This window comes from Misgurnus anguillicaudatus, chromosome 6, assembly GCF_027580225.2.
Source record: "Misgurnus anguillicaudatus chromosome 6, ASM2758022v2, whole genome shotgun sequence".
Taxonomy (NCBI): domain Eukaryota; kingdom Metazoa; phylum Chordata; class Actinopteri; order Cypriniformes; family Cobitidae; genus Misgurnus; species Misgurnus anguillicaudatus.
The window spans coordinates 16,287,939-16,312,884 of NC_073342.2; the positions used below are offsets into that span (position 1 = coordinate 16,287,939).

The 24,946-nt window shown below is 38.2% G+C and overlaps 3 protein-coding genes across 4 annotated transcripts in view; 2 read left to right on the forward strand and 1 right to left on the reverse strand.

Annotated features, from left to right (window-relative positions):
• znrf1 (zinc and ring finger 1) overlaps positions 1–2,238 on the forward strand; it is a 41,929-nt gene extending 39,691 nt beyond the window's left edge. The window contains exon 5 of the mRNA XM_055192396.2: positions 681–2,238. The gene's annotated coding sequence lies outside the window, so the exon portion shown is untranslated. The remainder of the gene's footprint in view (positions 1–680) is intronic.
• ldhd (lactate dehydrogenase D) lies at positions 2,008–12,403 on the reverse strand. Its single transcript, XM_073868584.1, has 11 exons — positions 12,214–12,403; positions 11,841–11,953; positions 10,058–10,205; positions 9,835–9,970; positions 9,550–9,709; positions 9,274–9,473; positions 7,394–7,522; positions 7,197–7,324; positions 6,635–6,725; positions 6,434–6,545; positions 2,008–4,136 (listed from the first exon to the last, which is right to left on the reverse strand). Exons 1-11 carry the CDS (start codon positions 12,340–12,342, stop codon positions 3,971–3,973), a joined length of 1,512 nt encoding a protein of 503 aa, XP_073724685.1. The 5' UTR covers positions 12,343–12,403; the 3' UTR covers positions 2,008–3,970.
• snrkb (SNF related kinase b) overlaps positions 11,880–24,946 on the forward strand; it is a 40,233-nt gene continuing 27,166 nt past the window's right edge. The window contains exon 1 of one of the 2 annotated variants that reach the window (XM_055192386.2): positions 11,880–12,022. The gene's annotated coding sequence lies outside the window, so the exon portion shown is untranslated. Of the gene's footprint in view, positions 12,023–17,682; positions 18,022–24,946 lie in introns of those variants that run through there. The other variant, XM_055192385.2, reaches the window with a different exon arrangement.

The following is a 24,946-nucleotide window of genomic DNA, read 5'->3' on the forward strand; positions in this document are numbered from 1 at the left end:
TTTAAAAGCTGTCAAAAAAGATGCTTGATAATGTTTATGTTATGCTGCTTATTCTGACATCATTACCTTGGTTTTGTCACCTATTATAGTTTCGTGAAATTATATGCATGCTAAACCATACCGACAAAAACAAGGCGAAAAAAACGCTATTCACGTGTAGTTGGACACTTTAACATTTTGAGTTTACTCGCTTCATTCGCGCGTGAAATTCTAGTAATTCGAGTCAATTTTTATGCTGGATTCATGCCAAACGCGGTAGAGGCGACAAAAACACGCTATTCACATGTATTCGGACACTTTAACATTTTGAGTTTACTCTCTAGATTCACGCAGAAATTCGCGTCATGGGAGGGGCTTCTGCGACTCAGCTCGCTTCCTTTAAACACGTCACTGCTAGAGCAAGCTCCTGATTGATTAGCGCGGAGCGATTTTCCGCCAAAGTTTAGATTATTCAACTCGCACATGAGGCGGATTCGTGTGTACCGCGCCATGCTAAACACCTTATTCGCACCGCAAGACCTTCAGACGCGTCTTTACATTGACTTAACATAGAAATCACTAGGCTTGACGCCTCTATCGCGGCTGGTGTGAACGCAGCATTAGACCCTTGAAGACTCTTTTGCTGATATATTGTGAAAACTCAATATCTCATTGTTTTCCTCTCTCCCAACTTACTTTAGGGCACTTTATGGACCTAATCCTGGATATCCTGACACCAAAATAACCAAACGCAACAATCTACAAACCAATTTGATCAAACCTACAGGAAGCGGAAACGTGTCGTCGCGAACTGAACCAAAAAGAAGAGTTCATCCAGTCAACACTGTCATTGCCACTCCCCAGAAACTCCTACCTGCTGTGTTAAGAGACTGCTTAAATGCTAACAGGCCAACCATGATCACCAGATCTTTGGTTTGTTGCCCCCTCTGTATCATCTGTGTTCTTCTAGACATGCGTTTTCAGTCTGCATTCATGCTCAGACGAATTTTTAAATGGAAGGCGGGAGAGGGGCGGGGCATATATGGGCGGGGCATAGGCACAGGCAGCGTAACAAGTAGGAAGTAGCTGATGCTTTGCGGCCGTTCCAGAGGCCATATTTGTCCTTTCCGTCAAAATATGCTGATTAGAGGGGGCGTCGCTGGAGCTTCAAATCGTCCAATGAGGAGTTGTGGGTGTGGGGCGGGGTTTGAGGTGCTAACGTGTGTTCGATCAGCGGGTTGTTGTTGGGCGGCCGGTGGATGTAGATTTACTTATTCTGTGCATGCATGTGCGTGTGATCATGTGTACACAGATAGGGAAATGTATAAATTGTGTTTCATGTTAGCGCCAAAAGGGTCGGGGGTTTTCGGCCAAAAATGGAGAGAAATAAGGTTTGTCTTTCAAATGTTTACAGTTCACAGTAGGCGTCTTTCCCCCTTGGATTCAAATGAAAATAGGCTAAAAGCTATTTTCTTTGTTTTACTGCACTTTTTGGGCAGTTGACCGTAATATTCAGACAATTTCCCTGTAAAAGCCTTTACAAGTATGTGTTCAGTGTGTGTGTGTGTGTGTATGTGTACGTGTGTGTGAAAAGCTTCTGTCCTTCACGTTTCTGTATGTGACCGACCAGCCGATGGTCCGGTAAGGTAATGTTGCTTCACTACTGTACATAAAGCCCAGATACACTGGTGTTGAATCTATTACGAGATCATTTGTGTGATCTGCGTGTACTTTTTATTTTTGAAAACCCGTGGGAGACCTCACAAGAAAACTATTTAATCTTCAGGATGCCTCTCTGTCTACTGTATAAACAGCAATCACTGTTAGAAAATAATGTTGGCGAAATTGTAAAAAGGTAGAAAAATAACCGCGAGGAAAAATTTCGACAACCTATTCATTTTGTGTGAAATAGAAATAGCGTTTTGAACGTTTTTCTGCTTTGTGCCTGTAAACGAGGGCGTATGCACACGCCATCCATCAAAACAATGGATAATTTCACCTCGGTGTGCAAAGCAAATCAAACGAATACTGAAATGGAGTTGGATAGTGTTGCACTATGCGGTAAGGCATTGTCAAAAAATTGTTTTATTTTTTCATTCATTCATTTTCACATTTTTGTATGCTTTTTCTCAGAGGACATGAACGGATGACTGTTTTTAGGAGGTACAAACTCATTGTATAATGGTTTTGATGTGCAATCTGTGGGGCGAGTAATAATGACAATGATCATACATATAATTAAAACAAGATGAAAAAATCTAGATGTTTCTTGCTTTAATTCATCATTCCACTGCAACAGCGTGACATCAAATTAATGGGTATAACATCACCCTTTACATTCATTCACATACAGATGCATTTAAAGGCTAAATTCATATTTTAATATTGTGTGAGGTATTAAAAGTCATTTAGCACTGCAAACATTATTGGATGGTTTCAACCCATGGTTGGGTACGTAATTATCCTAGAAAGTTACATATTCTACCCAATTATGGTTTAAAACAACACAGTACTTATTATAGTGAGAAAATCAAAGTACACCTTTGTTATCTTTCAATAAGAAAAACCCTGTACATTAATACTGCGTATTCGTTATAATACCAAAGAAATGATTTAAAGACACAATATGTAGGATTTGCACCACTAGAGGTCGCTATTTCACAATTATAATAACCAAGGCGAAGCTTAAAGGAAAACACCACCATTTTTCAATAATTTACTATGCCTTTACGTCAACTCAGACGAATTAATGCATACCTATTTTTCTTCAATGCGTGCACTTCATCTTTGTACAGCGCGTTGTGAATGTGCCAGCATCTAGCCCAGCACCATTCACTCCCCAGGATCCAAACAGGGATGAACCCAGAAGCCACCAAACACCCACATGTTTTTTTTCCCATTCAAAGACTGCTACATGAGTAGCCACACGAGCAAGCACGGCGGCACAAAACAAAACGTGGCGATTTTTAAGCGGATATAAAATGAGAACTATATTGTATGGCAGAAGAGGACTTCGACCTCGGCGCACAGTAACATCATCACCCCTGACTACTCCCCCTCTCGCTCAAACTTCCATCAATATTACTGCCCCTAAGGTCGAAGTGCTGCAAACTAAGTGCTCTTCTGCCATACAATATAGTTCTCTCTTTTTTTTAAATCGCCACGTTCCACCCTGCGCCACCACACCCACTCGTGCAACCAATCATCCTACAGTCCCCAAATAGGAAAAACATGAAAGTATTTGGTGGCCTCCAAATTCATCCCTGCCTGGATCCCACGGAACAAATGGGGCCAGGCCAAACGCCAACACATTCACGACGCGCTGCACAAATACTAAGTGCACGCACTGAACAAAGACAGGCACGCATCAATTCGTCCAAGCTGAGGCAAGAACACAGCAACACATTAAAAAAACAGTGGTGTTTTCCTTTAATGATGTTATGAAGGAGTGGAACGGTTGGGAGATGTTGTTTATACCATCCAGAGAATTTTACCTGCATGTTTGATAATCATTTTATGCCATCATAATTAATTAACTGCAAGGCACAACAGCTGCGTGTTAGATGCTGTATAACCACCACTACAACCGGACAACAACCGGAAGCTGAGGATAGCACAAATATAAAGTCACTAAAAGGGGTGGTCTGTTATTTAAAATAGGAATTTCTCTGGATTTACAAATCCTTGGCAACTTTTGGGATAATGCAAGTACACAACCCCATTAAATTATATATCACACTGTGCAAGTGTTTTTTGGATATATTATTACAAAAATTTTACATATTGTGGCTTTAATCGTGCAAAAATTAATACATAGACGTGATGAGTCACCATTTGTTCTATGTGCAAATTGTGTTCTGATTGAAACCATGTTTTATATCCCAGTTTCTGCCCAGAATCAACACCCCATCTTATAACATCTAACTAAAAAACAAACCTCATATATTTCTGACATCTAGTGTGCATAAACTGCAGTGCAGAGTATCTACACCTATAACACCTTGCCAGGATTCATGAGGTCATTAGGGTCCAAGGTTGCCTTCAAACCCTGCATGACTTCTATAGCCAGGGGTCCGACCTCTTCCTGGAGAAGGGTCCGCTTTCCTAGACCTACTCCGTGTTCACCGGTACAAGTTCCATCCATTTCCAATGCCCTCCTATGAGAAAATGAGAAAAACAAAAGAGAAGGGGAGAAAAAGAAGCATGGCAAAAGTGATTAAAACCTTCATTAAGGTTTAAAGTACAAGGCATATATCACAAAAAATGCAAATGTCAAAATCTATTTGAATACACCTTTATAGAACTGCGGTATTCAGACACTCGGGCTCATCGAGGGAAAGGATTGATCATCTCATTATTTGGCAACTTAACCCATACGGCAAAAAAATAAATTTCCTTGGCCAAAAATATATTTTAAATATATGCTAAATACATTTTATAGAAAGTAATGCTAAATTGAATATATTTTTGAATTTGAAAATATATTTAGATTTAACCTTCATATAGCATACACTCACCTAAAGGATTATTAGGAACACCTGTTCAATTTCTCATTAATTAAATTATCTAATCAATCATATGGCAGTTGCTTCAATGCATTTAGGGGTGTGGTTCTGGTCAAGAAAATCTCCTGAACTGCAAACTGCATCTCAGAATGGGAATGAAAAGTGATTTAAGCAATTTTGAGCATGGCATGGTTGTTGGTGCCAGACGGGCCTGTCTTATTTCACATTCTGCTCAGTTACTGGGATTTTCACGCACAACCATTTCTAGGGTTTACAAAGAATGGTGTGAAAAGGGAAAAACATCCAGTATTCGGCAGTCCTGTGGTCAAAAATGCCTTGTTGATGCTAGAGGTCAGAGGAGAATGGGCCGACTGATTCAAGCTGATAGAAGAGCAACTTTGACTGAAATAATCACTTGTTACAACCGAGGTATGCAGCAAAGCATTTGTGAAGCCACAACACGCACAACCTTGAGGAAGATGGGCTACAACAGCAGAAGACCCCACTGGGTACCACTCATCTTTACTACAAATCGGAAAAAGAGGCTACAATTTGCACAAGCGCACCAAAACTGGACAGTTGAAGACTGGAAAAATGTTGCCTGGTCTGATGAGTCTCGATTACTGTTGAGACATTCAGATTGTAGAGTCAGAATTTGGCGTAAACAGAATGAGAACATGGATCTATCATGCCTTGTTACCACTGTGCAGGCCTGTGGTGGTGGTGGTGTAATAGTGTGGAGGATGTTTTCTTTGCACACTTTAGGCCGCTTAGTGCCAATTGGGATTCATTTAAATGCAATGGCCTACCTGAGCACTGTTTCTGACCATGTCCATCCTTTTATGACAGGGGTGGGCAATTCCTGGTCCTGAGGGCCACAGCCATGCAGAGTTTAGCTCCAACCCTAATCAAACACAGCTGAAAAATCTAATTGAAGTCTTCAGGACTGTTTGGAAATGACATTCAGGTGTGTTCGACTAAGGTTAAAGCCAAACTCTGCAGGACCGTGGCCCTCAATGCCCACCCCTGCTTTATGACCACCATGTAGGATAATGCACCATGTCACAAAGCTCGAATCATTTCAAATTGGTTTCTTGAACATGACAATGAGTTCACTGTTCTAAAATGTCCCCCACAGTCACCAGATCTCAATCCAATAGAGCATCTTTGGGATGTGGTGGAACCCTGGATGTGCATCCCACAAATCTCCATCAACTGCAACATGCTATCTTATCAATATGGGCCAACATTTCTAAAGAATGCTTTCAGCACCTTGTTGAATCAATGCCACGTAGAATTAAGGCAGTTCAAACACAGTATTATTATGGTGTTCCTAATAATCCTTTAGGTGTGTATTTCAAAATGTAATTCAAGGGGAAGCAAATATATTTTTTATTTTACATCCCATAATGCAAAAATGTATTTTTTGCCGGAATATTTTTTTAAATATATGCTAAAACTGTTATGTTTACAGGTTCGTAACATAAACAAAGTTTTTATTCCAATACGATGTAAATATATTTCCTTGAATTGAAATATATGGAGGGCTAAATATATTTTTTAATGCTTTACAATTTATTTACTTTAAAATATATTTCAAAATTGGCTAAAAAATATATTGCTGAAAAATATATTTTTGTAAAAATATTTCAAAGTATATTTCAGCGAATATATTTTTGTATATTCAGAAATATTTTTTTTGCTGTAAGTGAAGAAGTGACAGTGCAGAGAAGAAATAAAAGACAAAGAGAGTCAATTCATAATATAGTATTGTTAATAGCAAAGGTATAGAGATTAATAATCTTGCTAGTAAACAAAAGGCTGTCGGTTCAAGTCCCACAAAGGGCTCTATAAATAACACACATACACATTTAAATCTGCTGTCGTATCGCAGTCACATATGAGATCACTGAAAGCAATAGTGATACCAGGAATGTGATGTAAAGTACCTGGCCAGTCTCTGTGTAAAGTCATGAACCTTCTGCACCTCATCTGGGTCATTGGGATCCAGCACCATTAGACAATGAAAGTTCCCATCACCCACATGTCCTGCGATCGGACCTTATAGGAAAACACACTACAGTATAACCCTAACACATAACATTAACAACAGAAACTCTGATAAAAACCAGGCAATAAAACCAACAGACCCGTAAGATTGTTCCTGATTAAATCTTCTTTGGTTTCCACTATAATCTGTGGTAGCTGAGAAATCGGTACACAGACGTCTGTAGAGTACGCCTGTAAGAAAATCAATACAGTTATACACCGTTTAATACGGTCGTAAAATATATTGTGAAATCCAGACTAAAGTCAAGGTTATATGTTCTTTAAATCACATAAGATGATTTTATGTAGTCTCTAAAATGACTTGAAATGGGTTTTCACAGACAGGGTCACATAAATTTAAATATTTGATATAATAAACAGATGTCATTAAGTCAATACGTGATGGGTTGTTGGGTTGCACATGCTTTTGATTTCTCAGACATTATAAATAACCAACTGGAACAATCTGTAAACATGGGTTATGTGGCTGCAACCACAAGAATAAAATCATGTGATCACCCGAAAAGTACTCAAAAATCCTCCCTCGTGCAGTCAGTGCCAAGTTATAATAAAAATATTGTTGAACAAGGACACGGTCGGAGTTATAAGCAGATAAAAAGAAGTTGTCTGAGTCAGGATCACATGCAAAGTGAAAAATCTGACCTTACAGCCTGGCCTCAGGGCCTGGGCAGCGTACCACGCGTCATGACGGGCTTTCCACAGTCGGACACGAGTCTCCTCATCCTCCGCCCAGGCAAAATCCGAGCCCCCGTTTTCCCGCGTGATCTCCTCTGAACGGAAACCATGTGACATTCTTTAGTTGCTCAACTAAATTAATCATAATATGGGTTCATATATACCTGTGATAGACACCTGCTCCTCCATGCTCTTTGAACTTCCATGAAACTCCAGGAAGAGAGTTGGTGCTACAGCGTAGGACAGGTTGTTGAAGCGATTGCAGGCGTTTATCATCACGTCGTCCAAAAACTCTATGATGAAACGCACCAGCAATGATTCAGATCTCAGAAGTCTCGATTTAAAGATCTTTAAGAGACCAGTCATGCCTGATTACTCATAAATTGGATGGAGCTACGGGTGGAATATTTTCCCTGAGTGAACTGCAATGGGAAAAACACTTTTGTTGTTCTGAGAACTAAGCGATTCATTAAACCCTTGGATGCACTCAGACTTCACTATGCATATGGGCCGTGATGGCTTGTGAATAAATGTTTATGCTATTGCAAAAAGCTGCAATGAATAAACTTGAATAAAACAAACGGTTTTGAACTCAGAGCATGTTATGTTTCAAGACGAGTGCCACAATCCTTTTGATTTTACTTCAAAAGAATAATTTGCTAGTGCTGGGTATACATCAAGGCAAAGGGTTTCATTTTAAAGGAATGCATTAACTCGTAAAATATATAACCTGACTACACTAGCTGGGTTTCCATCGAAACGTGAAGTGAAAAACAAAAAGAAAAACAAGCAAATGCAAATTAAGTTGTTCGAGCGAATGGCATAACAGTAAATAAAACAAGGCATGCTTACAAAATGGAGACAGAACTGCATTTAGTTACGATTTTGAAATTTATAAATATACTATGCAGAATTTTTGATGCAGGCACTAGCAGCAAAGGCACTGCAATGTTGTTGAGCCCCGTATATGGGAAAGACAACAGGTTTGTTCGACTTCATGTGGCGCCGCAAGAATCGACAAGCGGATGACATCACAGTACCGTGAGAGCGATTCGGGAAATCATACGGAGTCTACTGTCAAATAACTCTCGCGGTACTATGATGTCATCCGCCTGTCCTGTCGGTTCTTGTGGCGCCACATAAGGTCGAACAAGCCTAACGTCAGCTGAAACAGCTAGACGATCAGTCAAGTGGGTTTAATGTTTGCTACACCAGAATTTATTCGGAAGCTGCGTTTCCATTTCCCATTATTCGCATTTACTCTTTTTGACATATGGGAAAAACTACCTCAAGCGAGCGTAAAAACTTTTTTTTGAAGTTTTTATTCAAAATTTCCCGTTTTCATCACTTGTTTCTTATGCGATACTATAAAATGAAAGCAGTGTGATGGAAACCCAGCTACTGTTGCTTTGGATAAAAGCATCTGCCAAATCCGTAATCTCACATTTGCATACATTTAAGGGTACGTTTATACAACAACAAAGTACTAAAACATTTTATCTTTGTATTTTTTACGTACAGACAACAACGTTCTTGTTAAAACAATCCCTGTTTACATGATCCATAAAACCAACTAGAAGTAATTACTAATAGGCTAGAAGTTGTAGACAAAACACGTTAAAGTTTTCAAAAGTGTGTTTCAGACTCCCAAAACATCATTGTGTAAATCCAAACTGTTAATTTTGCAAAAATGTTATGCAAAATTCCCTTTTACAAGGTGTTTGGATATAAATGTGTTGGCATTGTGTGAACACAGCCACCCTACAATATTCCCTATTAAACCAGAGCTTCATTTTCACTTTATTTATTATGACTCAACTTGTATACTTAAATGTTCTGATTTCTTTGTATGAATTCAATTTGGCTTGATGGCTACATCTGGTGGAAATTTTTTGTCAATAGCCCACTTAGAAATCCCCTTACTGATAAAAATGCTGATGTCAAAAATGTTAAATACTTATTTTCCCAGCTGTATGTATGTATTAATGGTTAGTGAATAAGATCTATCGTCTTTTAACCTTTGCGTTCCTCAGATATCACTCACCTATGCGGGCAATGGGCACTCCAGCCTGCAGGATCTGTACAGTGCTGTCCACCGCTGACTGGACAGATGGAAAAGAGCAAACAGCTGACACCATGCTCTCGGGAATACCATATAGCCGGAGTGTGGCTTTAGTAATAATACCCAGAGTTCCCTCTGATCCCACAAATAGGTTTGTCAAGTTGTAACCGGCTGAAGTCTTTCTGAAAAGGTATACATTTAACATTTCCTTTTTAAAAATTTAGCTGATTACTTGATGAGAATTAAGTTTTGTATTACCTTGGGCGACGCCCCTTTCCTGCTGTATGGAGGACTCTACCATCTGCCAGCACCACCTCCAGGTTCAGGACATTTTCACGCATTGTACCGTAGCGGACCGCGTTGGTGCCTGACGCACTTGTTGCAGCCATGCCACAGAGAGAAGCATCGGCACCTGGATCTGTAAAGACAACAATGTTTAAGTATTTAACACGTTTCCAAGTGTGTGTATAAAAAAAATCAAGATTTAGTTTTATGTAACCTACTAACTGTATATAATATACAGTACAATGAAATTTAACTGACCAACAGGAAACCAGAGGCCAGTGTCACGCAGATATGCATTCAAGCCTTTGCGTGTCACGCCTGGCTCCACAGTTACATCAAAGTCTTCCTGGTGAAGATCAAGCACTTGGTCCATCTTCCTCAGGCTAAAACACACACCACCCTAACAAGTACACTGTATGGTTAAAGTTGAATCTGTACCTTTGTGATGGCATGCACATTTTACACTCTCAAAAAAGCTTTGACCACCCTTCAGAGCACCAACTCCTCCCTCCAAGCCCGTTCCAGTGCCAAAGGGGATGATGGGTAATCGATGGTGGTGACAAATTTTGGCGAGAGCGCTGACCTCCTCCACAGACCGGGGAAATACCACCACATCTGGTGGTTGACATCTGAAAAGCAAACATAAGCAATGTAAAACACAAATTTAAAAAAATGGTAAAGCTGCGATCTGTAACTTTTTGGGGTTAATATAAACAAAACAAAAAAACTGTTATTGAGAAAGTACATAAAGAAATAGGTTCCAAAACATCTACATAGCTTACCACGGCTCGCAATGGCTTATAATAAGAAGTCAACATGGAACAATTGTTTTAGGTGAACTGTTCCTTTAAGAGACCTGTGAATGCTATTGGGTAGTGAAGAGAGCTATGGCACTCACCATAGATATACAATAAACAGAGGGCACCTGTGATTGTTCTGGATAAGAAAATCAATTATAATGGTTTACAACTTTTTGGAGTACAAAATGTCTTTATTTACCTATTTATTGCCAGACAATACTTTTGTCATACAAAATTGTAAAAAAATAAAATAAATGTAAACGTGAAAATCAACGTGGTTTTGTAAACGCTAGTGTGCTTTTCTCTCGAAAAACCAGAGTTCCCTGTTTACTTCTTCATTTTGTGTTTATAAGGCAGTCTTGCCCTCCCCAATATGGCGGCACCGAAACACCTTAGCAAAAGGCTTGACGCCGCCTATATATGCTTGTTCGACTTCAAACGGCGCTGCAAGAACGGACAGGCGGACGACCTCAAAGTACCGCGAGAGCGAGTCGAGAAATCACCATAGACTGTAAAAAAAGATGGACGTTGTGTCCATGATGTCACCCATAGGTTTGTGAAGATCGTTTTTGAAGCATAAAGTAGGCGGTGCCTGCCTTCGCCATCTTGGCCGCGCATCACTCGCGGAAATCCAAAAATGGGTTAAAAGGCGGGATGTGGGTAAAGCTGAGGTGACTGGTTGCTGAAACCATGCCGCCTAGCTCGACTCTAGTTACAGCAGTGGCTGTTCAACCATCACTCAAGTGGCTACGCCCTTAATTATGCTGAACTTTAAAGCAACACTAAAGAGTTTTTGCTCTTTGCTCCCCACTACAGGTTGGAAGCGGAATTGTCCATTACCACTGTCGTAAATAATTTAGCCTACTGCAGCAAAGCTGGCTCTGATTGGATTGTAGGTCTGCCGTAAAGCAAGTTTTTGTAGTTTTAACTGGAACTACAGGACCGCGACCTGACGGTTGGAAACTTCTTTAGTGCGGTTTTGGCCGATAGAGGGCTGCAAAGCGAATGTGAAAGTGCCGTTTACCCTGTTTCGAGTGGATGAACGACTGAAACTTTTTTTGGAAACGTTATTTTAAGGTAAAAAAAAACTCTTTGGTGTTGCTTTAAGGTTTAATATAATTTAAACAGATGAGTAACAAAAAATTCACCCCCCTCACAGTTGTCATGAAGGGCAAACTTAGCTATACAGACCAAAAACAATTTTTGTACCAGGCTGTAAACATATCCTTTTCTACTGTAAAGTTGGCCATTTTAACATGGGGGTCTATGGGAATTGACTCCCTTTTGGAGCCAGCCTCTAGAGGCCAGTCGATGAATTGCAGTTTAAGAGACATCGGAAGGTTGCCCCTCGGAAATCACACGTAGAAGTCGCTCTCGCGGAACTCTGACGTCATCTGCCTGTTGGTTCTTGCAGTGCCGCATGAATTTGAACAAACCTAATGCCTGATGTCAGTCAAAGCTTACCTGTGCACGGACTCATCTCTCCCGTGCTGTTCTCTCACAGCTAAACCAACAGACAAGCCTTCATCTCCAATGACCGCGCGAAACGCCGCAATGACGCGCTCCACCGATCCAGTCTAAACCAACACGTTAAAACAAACCAAGAAATACACTAAAAGTTTACCTGTATGACTCGCTGGCTAAAGGTAAGTCTTCAAACAAAAAATAACTTTATTGATTAATAATTGAATAATGTATGCGTCTGTTGAATATGCTACAATCATTTCTCGTGGAAGAAAAATTAAATATGTTTGGTTAATTAAGCGAATGTAGCATAAGTCCTTATGTCTTTCATTTATTTATAAGATAAGGCAATTATGTAACAGTAAACGCTTACATGAGCAGATGAATATCTCCTGCACCTCCAGCACATAAACGGCAACCGCGAAAAACGTAAGCTTTGTCTTAAAAAGGTCATTTTATTGCTTACAAATAAATGTGTTGCAATAATCAATCTTTCATGCATAGACGCCAGTGCTGTTGTTAAAGTGTATTTAAATATCCTTCCGGATCAACGTCAAGTCCCGCCCGCTATTCTACTACGGTCAAGGATAGCTCATGAATATAAATTAACGAAGTGACGTTCGCCAAACTGATTGGTTCAAAATGCCGAAGACGTTTGACTAATGAATATTAAGTAGCACGACTGCACTTTACAGAACAGAGCCGTACAGTTACTCAATTAATATTAATAAATGTATACCTTTAGCGTAGTAGGAATCGTATAGTTTCGTTTCTCGTGTTCGAGCACTAAAAGCAGATTTCGATGTAGCTTTTTTAACAATGTGTTGTTGTTTTTTATTTCAAAGCAGCTTTATAAGAAAGGCGAAGAAAAAACAAACACCACAGTAAAATAGGAAAATTATTAAGAATTACATGGATTGATTTTGAGTATATTTACTGGTTTAACTTAAGTTCTAGTATGTTTTTAGATCAGATAAAGTATAATTTTATGACTATAGACTACAATGCGACATTACTACAACAAACCATAGTTTAAATTGTGAGAAATATTAATGCATTATGATTATTAGGCTATAAAATAGACACAAGGTGGCGATATTGCCATACACAGTTACTGTAGTTCTCTGTACTGGCCTACAGTTCAGTAGACATCAACACAGACCCACACTTTTTGAGTTTTTGTCTGTATGTGTGTGACCAGCTGGTTTTCCATCACTAATACTCTTATTTAAATGTTTAATATCCAAAGACTTTATTGCACTTGCTTTAATGCATTTAACAGAGACTATTAATATCCAAAGCAACCTGCAATGCATTCAATCTATACCTTTTTTATCAGTATGTGTGCTAAATGGGGTTCAAACCCAAGACCTTTGTGTTGCTAACAAAGTGCTTTACCAACTAAGCTATAGGACACTTCATGACAGTTTAGGTTTTTTTACTTTACCCACACACAATCAGGATACAGAAATAAGTCACACAGGACACTACTGTCATTGTTTGAACTGGCAGGTCAAGTCATATAAATCTATGATTGCGTGATAATAGTGTAACAATATATCTCAATGCACAAAGGTCGCCCGGGTATTATGAGGTGTGTTTCTCTAACACACCTAGCTAAGTGCATCAGTTGACCTTTAATTGTGACCTTTATTAGATTGTTAGCACACTTATGGGGTGCATTTCTTTGTAGATTCATATGGAAGTCTAGATAATGATTCACATAGTTGTACAGCATTGGTTCCCATAGTAACCATTGCGTTCTCTACCATGTATGAGCGTCATTTGTTTCCCATTGGGAGAGTCATTTACTCCTCTAAATAGTTACATTATGTCCATACTGACTAAGACAGACGAAAGCGTGTAGTTTTGCAAAGGAGTTCAAACTTGTTCATTGACCAAACCTGTTTTTAATAAAACCCACCCACATATTTGAAATCAAACAGATGTTTGAACAAGGCTTGGTGTTATAAAGAGAGAGAAACAATGCAAGTATTTTACTTGTTTCAGTCACTTGGGTTATTCAAGGTTTATAAGTGTGCGTGATTGTTGAATTGTTTTATTTTAAGAGACTGGAAAAGAGTAGAGAGCAAGAGAGCGTGGAACACAAGCCTCTTGTGACAAAAGCATTTCCGATTTGGCGAGGTGATGTATTTTGATGACATCACTGTCTCCTTGGCTCCCATGTTTTGATTCAGGATGTCAGTCAGTAACACCACAAGGGGAAGTGTGTGCCCAGAATCCTGATCGTTTCCTCCTGTTTTCTGGAATGTGAAGAACGTCCTCTGTTCTGACTTGTACATCCATCACTCTCATGTCTCTTCTAAGTGACTTTCTTCCTTTATCTCTGATTCCTAATCTCTGGTTCCTAATAATTAAAGGGATAGTTCACCCAAAAATGAAAATTTTGTCATCATTTACTCACTCTCGTGTTGTTACAAACCCGCATTCATTTCTTTGTTCCAATAAACACGAAGGAAGATGTTTGTAACGAAACCTTTCGCGGAGGAAAAATGAATACTATGAAAGTAAATGGGGAGCCACGGAAAAATATTTCTTAAAATATCTTCCTTTGTGTTCATCAGAACAAAGAAATTAATACAGGCTCATAACAATATGGGAGTGAGTAAATAATGACAGTATTTTCGTTTTTGGGTGAACTCACTTTAATAGGACTCATAATATAGGGGTGTTACCCAAAAAAGGATAGTTCACCCAAAAATCAAACACATTCTGTTATTGTGTTTGACTGCGTGTGGCTCTTTTCTCTGTGAAACACAAAAGAAGATATTTTGAGAAATGTTTTATGTCTTAACAAAGGAAGTCAATAGGGGTCATTGTGGTTTAGTCACCAACATTCAAAATATCCTTTGTTCCCTGCATAAAAAAGAAAGCCACACAGGTTTGGAATGACTTGAAGGTGAGTAAATAATGAAAGAATTTTCATTTGGGGGTAAACTCCCTTTAAGTTTTTAAATTCCTTTTAAAGTATTTTAAAGGGATAGTTCACTAACATTTCATAATCTTTTACTCATCTTCAAGTTGTTTCAAATTTGTGTAAATTATTTTGCTCTGCAAAATACAAAGAAAGAATGTTTGTAACCAAGCAGATCTGGGGCACCATTCACCTCCATATTATTTTTCTATTATGGAAGCGAATGGTGCCCCAGATCTGTGTGGTCAATAATATTTTAAAGGGATAGTTTACTAAAATATGAACATTTTGTAATCTTTTACTCATCTTCAAGTTGTTTCAAATCTGTGTAAATTATTTTGTTCTCCAAAATACAAAGGAAGAATGTTTGTAACTAAGCAGATCTGGGGCACCATTCACTTCCATATTATTTTTCTATTATGGAAGTGAATGGTGCCCCAGATCTGTATGGTCAATAATATTTTAAAGGGATAGTTCACTAAAATATAAAAATGTTGTAATCTTTTACAGATCTGGGGCACCATTCACTACCATATTATTTTTCTATTATGGAAGTGAATGGTGCCCCTGATCTGTGTCGTCAATAATATTGTAAAAGGATAGTTCAATAAAATATGAACATTTTGTAATAATTTACTCATCTTTAAGTTGTTTCAAATCTGTGTAAGTTATTTTGTTCTGCAAAATACAAAGGAAGAATGTTCGTAACCAAGCAGATCTGGGGCACCATTCACTTCCATAATATTTTTCTATTATGGAAGTGAATGGTGCCCCAGATCTGTGTGGTCAATAATATTTTAATGGGATAGTTCACTAAAATATGAACATTTTGTAATCTTTTACTCATCTTCAAGTTGTTTCAAATCTGTGTAAATGATTTTGTTCTGCAAAATACAAAGGAAGAATGTTTGTAACCAAGCAGATCTGGGGAACCATTCACCTCCATATTATTTTTCTATTATGGAAGTGAATGGTGCCCCAGATCTGTGTGGTCAATAATATTTTAAAGGGATAGTTCACTAAAATATGAACATTTTGTAATAATTTACTCATCTTCAAGTTGTTTCAAATCTGTGTGAATTATTTTGTTCTGAAAAATACAAAGGAAGAATGATTGTAACCAAGCAGATCTGGGGCACCATTCACTTCCATATTATTTTTCTATTATGGAAGTGAATGGTGCCCCAGATCTGTGTGGTCAATAATATTTTAAAGGGATAGTTTACTAAAATATGAACATTTTGTAATCTTTTACTCATCTTCAAGATGTTTCAAATCTGTGTAAATTATTTTGTTCTGAAAAATACAAAGGAAGAATGTTTGTAACCAAGCAGATCTGGGGCACCATTCACTTCCATATAATTTTTCTATTATGGAAGTGAATGGTGCCCCAGATCTGTGTGGTCAATAATATTTTAAAGGGATAGTTTACTAAAATATGAACATTTTGTAATCTTTTACTCATCTTCAAGTTGTTTCAAATCTGTGTAAATTATTTTGTTCTGAAAAATACAAAGGAAGAATGTTTGTAACCAAGCAGATCTGGGGCACCATTCACTTCCATATAATTTTTCTATTATGGAAGTGAATGGTGCCCCAGATCTGTGTGGTCAATAATATTTTAAAGGGATAGTTTACTAAAATATGAACATTTTGTAATCTTTTACTCATCTTCAAGTTGTTTCAAATCTGTGTGAATTATTTTGTTCTGAAAAATACAAAGGAAGAATGTTTGTAACCAAGCAGATCTGGGGCACCATTCACTTCCATATTATTTTTCTATTATGGAAGTGAATGGTGCCCCAGATCTGTGTGGTCAATAATATTTTAAAGGGATAGTTCACTAAAATATACAAATTTTGTAATCTTTTACAGATCTGGGGCGCCATTCGCTTCCATATTATTTTTCTATTGTGGGGGGGAATGGTGCCCCGGATCTGTGTGGTCAATAATATTTTAATAGGATAGTTCACTAAAATATGAACATTTTGTAATCTTTTACTCATCTTTAAGTTGTTTCAAATCTGTGTAAGTTATTTTGTTCTGCAAAATACAAAGGAAGAATGTTCGTAACCAAGCAGATCTGGGGCACCATTCACTTCCATAATATTTTTCTATTATGGAAGTGAATGGTGCCCCAGATCTGTGTGGTCAATAATATTTTAAAGGGATAGTTCACTTAAATATGAACATTTTGTAATCATTTACTCATCTTTAAGGTGTTTCAAATCTGTGTAAATTATTTTGTTCTGCAAAATACAAAGGAAGAATGTTCGTAACCAAGCAGATCTGGGGCACTATTCACTTCCATATTATTTTTCTATTATGGAAGTGAATGGTGCCCCAGATCTCTGCGGTCATTAATATTTTCAGTGTTCAGCATTATTGATATAATATGTTCCTACTTCCTAATATAACATTTTTATAAATATAATTTATATTGTAAACTATTTAGCAGTTATTGACCCCAACCATAACATTTCAGGACAGGCGATGTGTTATCAGTTGTTTATACTCCATTCTCAACAAAAGTTCTAGGTTTATTCCTGAGGTCAGCTAACTTCAAAGCGTTTCCTTTGCCACTGCCAGTATCCTCCTATAGCCTACTCAGTTTAGCTTTGCTTGGATATTTAAGTTGCTCAAGTTAACTTGTCCCTCCACTTAGCACAATTTGACAATAAATTGATCTAAACCACACACACAAAATGAGAAGAATGTAATTTTAAGCAGTTTTTCCATTCACTCCCTTGCCTAATTATAGCCATGTTGCATAAGAGTGTTCTTTAGACTTCAGAAATATTTCTTCATGTGGCCCTGCCTTGCCTCAGAGCGCTCTCTCTCTCTCTCTCTCTCTCTCTCTCTCTCTCTCTCTTTTTCTTTCTATGTCTGTCTCTCTCTGTGTCTGTTTCTCTCACTCAAGTCCGGGTAAGCTGGAATGCATTGACGTCAGAGGAGGTAGAGCGCGAGAGCAGAAGTGAGCGCGCGAGCACTGCGGAGCGTCGCGCACATTGGAGAAAAAGAGCTGAGACGCGCTGGCCGCTACTTGCCTCGTCCTTATCGGACAACTGGCATCATCATTCATAAATAAGCAATAATAACGGAAACATATCGTGCGTTTGCAGATATTTGGAAGCGAATATTTTTATTTAACCACCCAAAAGAAACACAGACGCGAAGCTGATAATACTATTCACAGCGGATGTTGTTGCGTAAAGACGCCTGAATCGCCTCACATCACTTCATATGGTAAGTTATTATAGAGATGAAAAGCGTTTTGTGTGTTTATGTGTTTGTCCAATCGAATGCATATCGGCAGCGCAGGTGTGTGTGTGTTTGTGTCCGTGTTGTGCGTCATTGAACTCAAGACTGCGCAGCTGAAGTTCATGCTGCTGAAGTGAACCAGCAGTGATTCAAGTGTAGGAAACAAAAGCAGAAATTCTAATGGATGCAATGGTTAGAATAACATTTGTATTGGTAACTTTAATGGTCTAAATATGCTTTATATTCCCATCTGAGTCTGGCTTATATGTAGCTCACGCTGGGTCAGATGCTGGCCTGCATCTTGTTTCTTTCCAGTCTCTCTCCTCCACACACAGACACACTCACTCACTCAGTATGGATGTCACCCTATCCCTCTCTCTATATAGACCCAGCTCTGTGGGGAAATCCACTGCTTAATTTTTAGCAATGTTAAATAAAGACAGGACAGACAGATAGGGCCATGCATGCATAAATAAAGCGTCCACATAGTTAAAGTGAAAAAGGTTTGTCGTGCCACTGAAGGACAATAAAACTGAAAATAAAAGCTGATGAAAGAGCTAGTTATTGTTCAAGTTGTTGCTAATACATTATGCACCAATGCAATAGATTAGGTGTGACGTGTAATGTACCGTAAGGCAAATCTTTATACAGGTATGACCTCTGTGCTCTGCATTACTGCACAGATGCATATTGAGTGTATATATATATCATGCTCCCAAAGTCCTAGACTCAGCGTTGTATGTGCATACATGTCTATAAGTGCATTTGTGCATGCTGGCAGATTACCAAGTTTGTGGCAGACAGTGGTCCTTTTATGCTTACAATTGAAATGCTGTGTGTGTGTGTGCTCATGTGTCAGGTCATTGTGTTATTGCAGCAGTATTGTGAGACACATTGGCATCATCACAAGATCTAGAACAAGAGAGGATATCTTATACACTCTTAGAATAAAGGTACAAAAGCTGTCACTGGGGCAATACCCTTTCAAAAAGTACACCTTTGTACCTAAAAGGTGCATATTAGTACCTTAAAGTTATATATCTGTACCTAAATGGTACATATTGGGGACCTTTTAAAAAGGGTACAGTTCCAGTGTGCTTTTGTAGCTTTTGCAATGTTAAATTGTAAATCTTTCCAAAGTTTGTGTCCTAACCAAGCACAGACCAAAAGTAGCGGCAGGACATTTTTTCGGTTGCTTGTTTTTTGTTGTTTGGTAGCTCCGCCCACTGTGAAATCCTTTTTGAAACAGTACATTAAACATAAAATATCTTACAATTGGAATTTCGCATTTAATTCGGATACACAAGTTGCATCACTTATACTTAGACATGGTTACAATTAGAGAAAATATTACAACGAAAAACAAATGTGCATTTATGTGTTTCACATTGCCCATCAGTTATTCTGCAAAACCAACATACTAGAATTAAAGATGCAATGTGGGTTTTAGCGGCATCTAGCAGTGAAATTGCGAAATGCAACCAACCTCAATTTCGAAACGCAATGGGAAGCTATGGTAGCTGCCACAGGACAAACATGTCATTGTTTAATGTAAAGTCAATGTGAAGACGCGTTGATGCGCGTCTGTAGGTATCGCGGCGCGAATGAGGTGTTTAGTGCGGCGGGGTAGACGCGATTCCTCCTAATTGCACGTCTAGTTCGTGCGAATGGCGCGAATTGAGCATTGCCGTGGCAAACGCGCAAGTTGAAAAATTTGAATTTTGGCGGAAAAACGCGCTGCGTTAACCAATCAGGAGCTTGCTCTAGTAGTGACGTGATTACAGAAAGCGAGCGGAGTCTCAGTGGAGTCGCAGAAGCCCCTCCCATGACGCGAATTTATGAGCGAATGTCTCAATGACTAGAATTTCATGCGCGGCTTTCACGCACGAATGAAGCGAGTAAACTCAAAATGTTCAAGCGGCAAACTAGACGCGGTAGACATGATTTTGACACCTCAAACACGGCTGGTGTGAACCCACGGTGAGACAACGTAGTAGAGGTCGACCGATTGTGGATTTTACCGATACCGATAACAAGGTTGGTCCGTACTTGCCGATTAATCGACCGATAGTTTTTAAAATGGAAACTTAAAATATGCAGCTTAGCCTGCTAAATCATGAATAAAAGTAACCAGCTGTATATAAACTAATGCAAATGGATGGTGATAATCATGACATTAAACATTTGGGTTGGATTTATCTACGTGTATTTTTGTTTGAGGTACTACTAATATTAACGTCGTGTCAGCTTTGACGACAAACTTAGATTCCTGCTGTTGTTTCTCTGCTAATGGGGCATCTAGTCAACAACATTTTTTCATGATATGAAGCAATGGACGCAACTCGGAAAAACTATTGCATGGATTTTTGCCGATAGCCGATCGCTCCACCAATGAACTATCGGTGCCGATTAATCGGCAAAACCGATTAATTGGTCTATCTCTACAACGTAGTGATAAAATGCACTTTGTAGTGCAGTTTGTCTATTTAGGGCTCCTGTAGAAACATGGCGGTGACTTCCATGAAATGGGACCTGCAGCGTTTGTTGATAAAAACGGCTCATTCTAAAGTAGCAAAAACAATACAGTTTATTATGTAAGGTCGTAATACACCACTGATAATATAGTTATGTATATTATATTGCATTTCTGTCGAGAGATCCTTTTAAAAGTTACACATTGCTATAGTATACACACTCCTATACATTTGCTTTATGTTGGCAGTTATGGCAAATGATTTATGTGCTTGAGACTGTAAGTGGTGTACACGTTAATGCACTCTGAACAGTAGGCACGCAGCTCCCACTGCACCATGCTGACCTCACCAGCATGAATGTTGCATGATGGGAACATGGGGCGATGAGATCATATTGAAAGGAAAACCCCATTTTAACCTCCCTAACTCCGCGTCTCTTTCATAGCCCACCCTCCTCTAAAAAAGAGAGGATGACTCATCCTTTCACACCTCTCCCCGGTACATCCTGTCAAAGCGCAAGCCTTCTGACAGCCCTGCGAATGAGTTTGTGTGTTGTGTATCTGCGTGCAAATGAGTCGGGGTCTGTTGTTTTGCTTGAGATGCTCGCACGGAGAGTGACGAAGGCCCTGGCATCTCTCGTTCAGGCAGCGGACATTTTCTCATGGTGTTCAGAAATGCTGAGCCTGCTGGTTTCCCGTCGCTTCGACGAGCGAAGGAAAGATGTAGGGGAAATGCACCGTCTGTGTAACTGCGAAAGTCCCTCCGAACTGCGGATGCTGAGGAACGCTATCTAGAGGAAGCATGGTGTGTGCTCCGTGCTCCCAGTAGGAAATACCCGGGCAAGTTTTGCTTTGCAAACGGTGGAGCTGAGCATGGAAAGGGTGGGAAGCCCTATCCTTCCTCAAAATGAAGGCCAGCCGGTCTTTGTTATGTGTTTTGTGTTTCCTTGTACTCTGTTTTTCTTTCCTTACCAAGCTTTTTATTTGCAATCTATCTCGTTGGCTTACCACTAAATAAATACATTTCACAAAAGCCTTTCAAACATCAAAGTTTTGTTTTCCAGTTAAACAGTAGCAGAGTTTCGGTTAACAGTAAGGATAGTTTACCCAAAAATAAAACCAACCTTCTTATATGTAACACAAAATCATTTAATAAAAGTACATTTTCAGCAATATCAATTTTTTTTCTTATACAATGCTTGCATGAAGACTATAAATACTTTATGTAGTGCAGGAAAGGATCAGACAGAATAACAATAACGGTGTACTATACCTATAAAACACAATGTATCATTCACTGTATGTGTCAATGCATTAATATTGGGTGAATGTGTTACAGTATGTATAGACAATAACATTGAGTCTTTGTGTTTGTTTGTTTGCGTGTGTGCATGCCAGTCTGTCACAAACACTCAAACCATCAGACAAAGGGCAGGTCATAATTAGCAGCATTGATTGAGACAAGAAAATCTCCGAGTCCATTTGGTGTGTGTGTGTGTTATCAAGCACATGTGTGTGAGTGTCTTTAGACTGCTATAATAGCATTAGTGTTCTGTTCAACCTCTAGCGTTGGTCATTAACTATTCAGCTTCTTCCATCACACCACACACTAATAATGATATCCCATTACAGGTATTGATCTACACCATTTGTGCTACGCCCCGTCACCCGACTCCTCTGGTGCAGGTCCCAAAATGCACTTTAGTTTTTCCACTTATCAATTTTTTCTGTTCATATTTTTTTACTAGGCTTTATATCTCGATCAGTGTGGGGAATTAATTCTCATTTAAGTTACGTTATATTTAAAATGATTATTTGTCTTAACATTTTAAACAAACAAGCCAAAAAATCCAAACAGAGATATTTTTAATGAAATTCGAGAGCTTTCTGAGCCCCCATAGATTGCACTAAAGCAGCGCATGCATGATGTTGTGCGTTAACCATAGACATAAATATACAAAGATGCCCCATTAACGGCTTGCATCTATGGAGTGGTCGAGGCATCTCATGTATGTGTGTATACTAGAGATGCACCGATATATCGGCCAATAATCAGTATCGGTTGATAAAAGCCATTTTTCACGCTATCGGCTGACAGTTCAAACAGAGGTTATATCTCTATCTGTATGAGGAATTAATTCTCATTTAAGTTACTTTATATTTTAAAATGATTATTTGTCTTAACATTTTAAACAAACAAGCCAAAAAATCAAACAAAAAAGAAAACGAGAATGAGTCCATCCATTTTGTATGGGTGTATGAAAACGAAATGTTTGAAAATCTGCTTCTTTCCTCATTCGTAAATGTTGCATTGGCATACGTTTATCTTCAAAACTTGAGTTAAGATATTTTTAATGAAATTTAAGAGCTTTCTGAGCCCCCATAGATTGCACGAAAGCAGCGCATGCATGATGTTGTGCATTAATCATAGACATAAATATACATAGACGCCCCATTAAAGGCTCGCATGGAGTGGTCGAAGCATCTCATGTATGTGTGTATTCTAGAGATAAACCGATATATCGGGCAATAATCAGTATCGGTCAATAAAAGCCAATTTTCATGCTATCGGTTAGTGCAAGTTGTTTTACGTTTGGATAACTCTTACATTTTACGTTTGGATAACTCTTACATTTATTTTAGTCTAGGACTAGTCTAATCCCTGTCAGGGAAACCGCCTTTATTTGTTTTAAATTTTTAAACAAACTAGCCAAAAAAATGTAAACAAAAATGAAACGAGAATTAGTACATCCATTTCGTTTAGGTGTATGAAAAAAACTAAATGTTTGAACAAAATCTGCTTCTTTCCTCATTCGTAAATGTTGCATTGGCATACGTTCATCTTCAAAACATATGTTACGATATTTTTAATGAAATTCAAAAGCTTTCTGAGCCTTCATAGATTGCACGAAAGCAGCGCATGCATGATGTTGTGCGTTAACCATAGACATAAATATACATATATGCCCCATTAACGGCTCGCATCTATGGAGTGATCGAGGCGTCTTATGTATGTGTGCATACTAAATATGCACGATATATGGGCCAATAATCAATATCGGTCGATAAACGTAAAAGCCATTTTTTATCTAACGGCTGACAGATCAGAAACAGATTATATCTCTATCTGTATGAGGAATTAATTCTCATTTAAGTTACTTTATATTTTAAAATTATTATTTGTCTTAACATTTTAAACAAACAAGCCAAAAAATCATACAAAAACGAAACAAGAATGAGTACATCCATTTTGTTTAGGTGTATGAAAACTAAATGTTTGAACAAAATCTGCTTCTTTCCTCATTCGTAAATGTTGCATTGGCATACGTATGTGTGTATACTAGAGATGCACCGATATATCGGCCAATAATCGGTATCGATCAATAAAAGCAATTTTCACGCTATCGGCTGACAGTTTAAAAACAGGTTACATCTCTATCTGTGTGAGGAATTAATTTTCATTTAAGTTACTTTATATTTTAAAATGATTATTTGTCTTATTATTTATTTATTATTTTAAACAAACAAGCCAAAAAATTAAAACAAAAACGAAACGAGAATGAGACCATCCATTTCGTTAGGGTGTATGAAAACGAAATGTTTGAACAAAATCTGCTTCTTTCCTCATTCGTAAATGTTGCATTGGCATACGTTCATCTTTGAAACATAAGTTAAAATATTTTTAATGAAATTCAAAAGCTTTCTGAGCCTTCATATATTGCACGAAATCAGTGCATGAATGATGTTGTGCGTTAACCATAGACATAAACATACATAGATGCCCCATTAACGGCTCGCATCAATGGAGTGGTTGAGGCGTCTTATGTAGGTGTGCATACTAAATATGCACGATATATGGGCCAATAATCAGTATCGGTCGATTAAAGTAAAAGCCATTTTTCATCTAACGGCTGACAGATCAGAAACAGATTATATCTCTATCTGTATGAGGAATTCATTCTTATTTAAGTTACTTTATATTTTAAAATGATTATTTGTCTTAACATTTTAAACAAACAAGCCAAAAAATCATACGAAAACGAAACAAGAATGAGTACATCCATTTTGTTTAGGTGTATGAAAACTAAATGTTTGAACAAAATCTGCTTCTTTTCTCATTCGTAAATGTTGCATTGGCATACGTATGTGTGTATACTAGAGATGCACCGATATATCGGCCAATAATCGGTATCGATCAATAAAAGCATTTTTCACGTTATCGGCTGACAGTTTAAAAACAGGTTACATCTCTATCTGTGTGAGGAATTAATTCTCATTTAAGTTACTTTATATTTTAAAATGATTATTTGCCTTATTATTTATTTATTATTTTAAACAAACAAGCCAAAAAATTAAAACAAAAAAGAAACGAGAATGAGACCATCCATTTCGTTAGGGTGTATGAAAACGAAATGTTTGAACAAAATCTGCTTCTTT

Bases quoted from the DNA above. Each gene is read 5' to 3' on its own strand.
- ldhd (XM_073868584.1), bottom strand. From the start codon at position 12,342: ATGCATGAAAGATTGATTATTGCAACACATTTATTTGTAAGCAATAAA. The intron at 9,971-10,057 runs CAAAGCTTTTTT...TGTTAGGGTGGT, and splicing joins TTGGTGCTCTGAAGGGTGGT to GTGTGTTTTAGCCTGAGGAA. The intron at 6,546-6,634 runs GTCTGTTGGTTT...TTTTCCTATAAG, and splicing joins AATCAGGAACAATCTTACGG to GTCCGATCGCAGGACATGTG.